General features: G+C 51.1%; 1 protein-coding gene across 2 annotated transcripts in view; it reads right to left on the bottom strand.

Moving 5' to 3' along the window:
• The window catches only part of LOC135093102 (synaptic vesicular amine transporter-like), a 34,683-nt gene that overhangs the window by 4,038 nt on the left and 28,145 nt on the right, over positions 1-2,500 (bottom strand). For both annotated transcript variants that reach the window (XM_063991999.1, XM_063991998.1), the window contains 3 exons: positions 1,717-1,943; positions 1,016-1,199; positions 136-272 (listed from right to left, as the gene is read on the bottom strand). In XM_063991999.1, coding sequence (XP_063848069.1) covers positions 136-272; positions 1,016-1,199; positions 1,717-1,943 — 548 coding nt within the window. The remainder of the gene's footprint in view (positions 1-135; positions 273-1,015; positions 1,200-1,716; positions 1,944-2,500) is intronic.

The following is a 2,500-nucleotide window of genomic DNA, read 5'->3' on the forward strand; positions in this document are numbered from 1 at the left end:
TCTCTCTCTCTCTCTCTCTCTCTCTCTCTCTCATTCCTACCATTTCTCATGTCTGTCAAATCTCGCTCTTACTCTCTCCCAACATCACTATCACCCATCTCCCATCACTCTCCCTGGCACTGTCTCTCCCCTTACCTGCTGCTCGCCCTCTCTGGCTGGCGGGGACTTCAGGCAGTACATGAAGGGCGCGTACAAGAAGTTAATGATAGCTATTCCGTACAACATCCATTTAAATCCGAACGTCTGGACCAGTGTGCCGGACAGAGCGGGGCCTGGGGGGGGGACGGGGCGGGGTTAGTAGTGGTGGTTGTGGTGGTGGTATAGTTGGAGAGGTAAGGGGGTGTGGTGGTGTTCGTGGTGTACGATTGGAGAGGGGATAAGGGTGGTGGTAGGTGTGGAGGGGGTGGTAGTGGTGGTGGTGGTGGTGGTGGTGGTAGTGGTAGCAGTAGCCATGTCCCACTTTTCTCTAACAAAATAAAGAAAGTATACAATTTTTTAGAGGAGTAGAGGAGGAGGAGGAGGAGGAGGAGGAAGAGGAGGAAGAGGAAGAGGAGGAGAAAGAAATGTTTGTGTATTCAACTTAGGGTCAATATTTTTGTTCCATTTGAGGCTTGAAACACCCATTGTAGGGAGGAGGAGGAGGAGGAAGAGGAAGAAGAGAAGAAGAGCGGAGAAGATGGATTAAGACAGAATAAGAATAAAAAAAATAATAACAACAACAAGACTGTCACAACATTTCACACAGCCACGCATCTGTCACTGAGTCAGCCGCGCTCAGTCACGAACCTTCACGCACAGACTTGTCACTCCGGCAGTCTGTCACGCTTTGCCACACAGCTGCCAGAAAACCACACTTCATCACTCTCCTTCATTCTATCACGCTCTTGTCACGAAAGTAAGAAAATTCTCAGTCTGTCACGAAACAATCTATCACTGTCCCTCTTATCTATCACACACACACACACACACGCACACACTATCACCCTCTCACTCACTCCCTCTCTCCCTCACTCACCAATAGCGAAGCCAAGACAAAAGGCGACGTCACCGATGGAGTACACTGAACCATAGACAGCAGAATGACGCAGATCGACGAGGTATCCCAACTCTGGCATCATTGACGAGTCCACCATGCCGATAGCGAAGCCCAATCCGGCATTTGGCGCGATCAGGTGATTGATGGTCGTGGCGCTGGGGATCTGAGGGCGTGGAGAGTGCGAGAGGTGAGTGGCAGGGTGTGGAAGGCTGTGGGATGGTGGAGAGGTAGTAGAATATTGTGTTTGTATGGTAAGGTGTATGTAAGAAGGTTTAGGTAGATGAGAAAGGGTGTGGGAAGGGTGTAGGATGGGCGTGGTAGAGTGTGATAGAGTGTGGGAGGGCGTGGCAGGGTGTAGGAGGGAGTGTGAGGACGTGGGGGGTTAGAAAAGTATGCTTGTGTGGTAGTGTGTGTGTAAGAAGGCGTGGGAAGACGAGGGAGTGTGTGTCAGTGTGTGGGAGGGGTGTAGCAGGGCGTGGATGGGTGTGGTGTGATGTAGGAGGGTGTGGAAAGGTGTAGGAGCGAGATTAGTGGATCAACAACCTACTTTTAACCATCAAAACTCATAAAAAATGCATTATTCCCCCTTACCATCCACCCTAGACCCACAGACACCCCCATGACACCCCAGGACACCCCCAGACACACCCCAGACACCCCAGAGACGCCCAGACCCTCACACTCATAAGACAGATGCCGATGATGAAGAGCCCAAGGAGAGAGGCCAGCCAGCGCCCCATCAGGTGACCAAGCGGGCCGAACAGGTTGGTGCCGATCAGGTAAGACACAGACGCTGGGATGAACACAATACCCAGCTGCCACTCCTCTGCATCCATCGTGTCCATCATCCATAGGGGCAGGGAGGGCTCCAGCATGCCGATCCCCATGTTAGCGAAGGTTATAGCGCCTGGGAGTGTCACGGAGACGGGAGGGAGAGAGAGAGAGAGGTGATGCTGAGAAGTCAAAACAGTAAAAAAGATGAAGGATGGTGATAAAATTGCGTTAGGGAGAGAGTGAGAGTGTTTGGGAGAGTAAGGGAGAGTAAGGGAGAGAGAGTGAGAGGTGTGAGGGAAGGGTGGTGATGAAATGGTGTTAAAATTTGTTAGGGAGAGAGTGAGAGGGCGTTTAGGAGAGTGAATGGCGCTGGGAGAGTGAGGGGGAGAGGGAGAGGGAGTGAGAGCGGGGGAGTGATAAGAGTTAATGGAGGCAGTAAAGATTAGGTTGTGGGGGAGAGAGAGAGAGAGAGACAGAGAGAGAGAGAGAGAGAGAGAGAGAGAGAGAGAGAGAGAGAGAGAGAGGATTAAAAAGGGGAAGAAGAAGAAAAGATAATGAGGAATTTGTATGGTGAAGATGATAATAACTCTCTCTCTCTCTCTCTCTCTCTCTCTCTCTCTCTCTCTCTCTCTCTCTCTCTCTCTCTCTCTGTGGGTTGGAGCAAACTTATATGGGTTGGAGGAAAGGGAG

This window comes from Scylla paramamosain, chromosome 41, assembly GCF_035594125.1.
Source record: "Scylla paramamosain isolate STU-SP2022 chromosome 41, ASM3559412v1, whole genome shotgun sequence".
NCBI classification, from domain to species: Eukaryota; Metazoa; Arthropoda; class Malacostraca; order Decapoda; family Portunidae; genus Scylla; species Scylla paramamosain.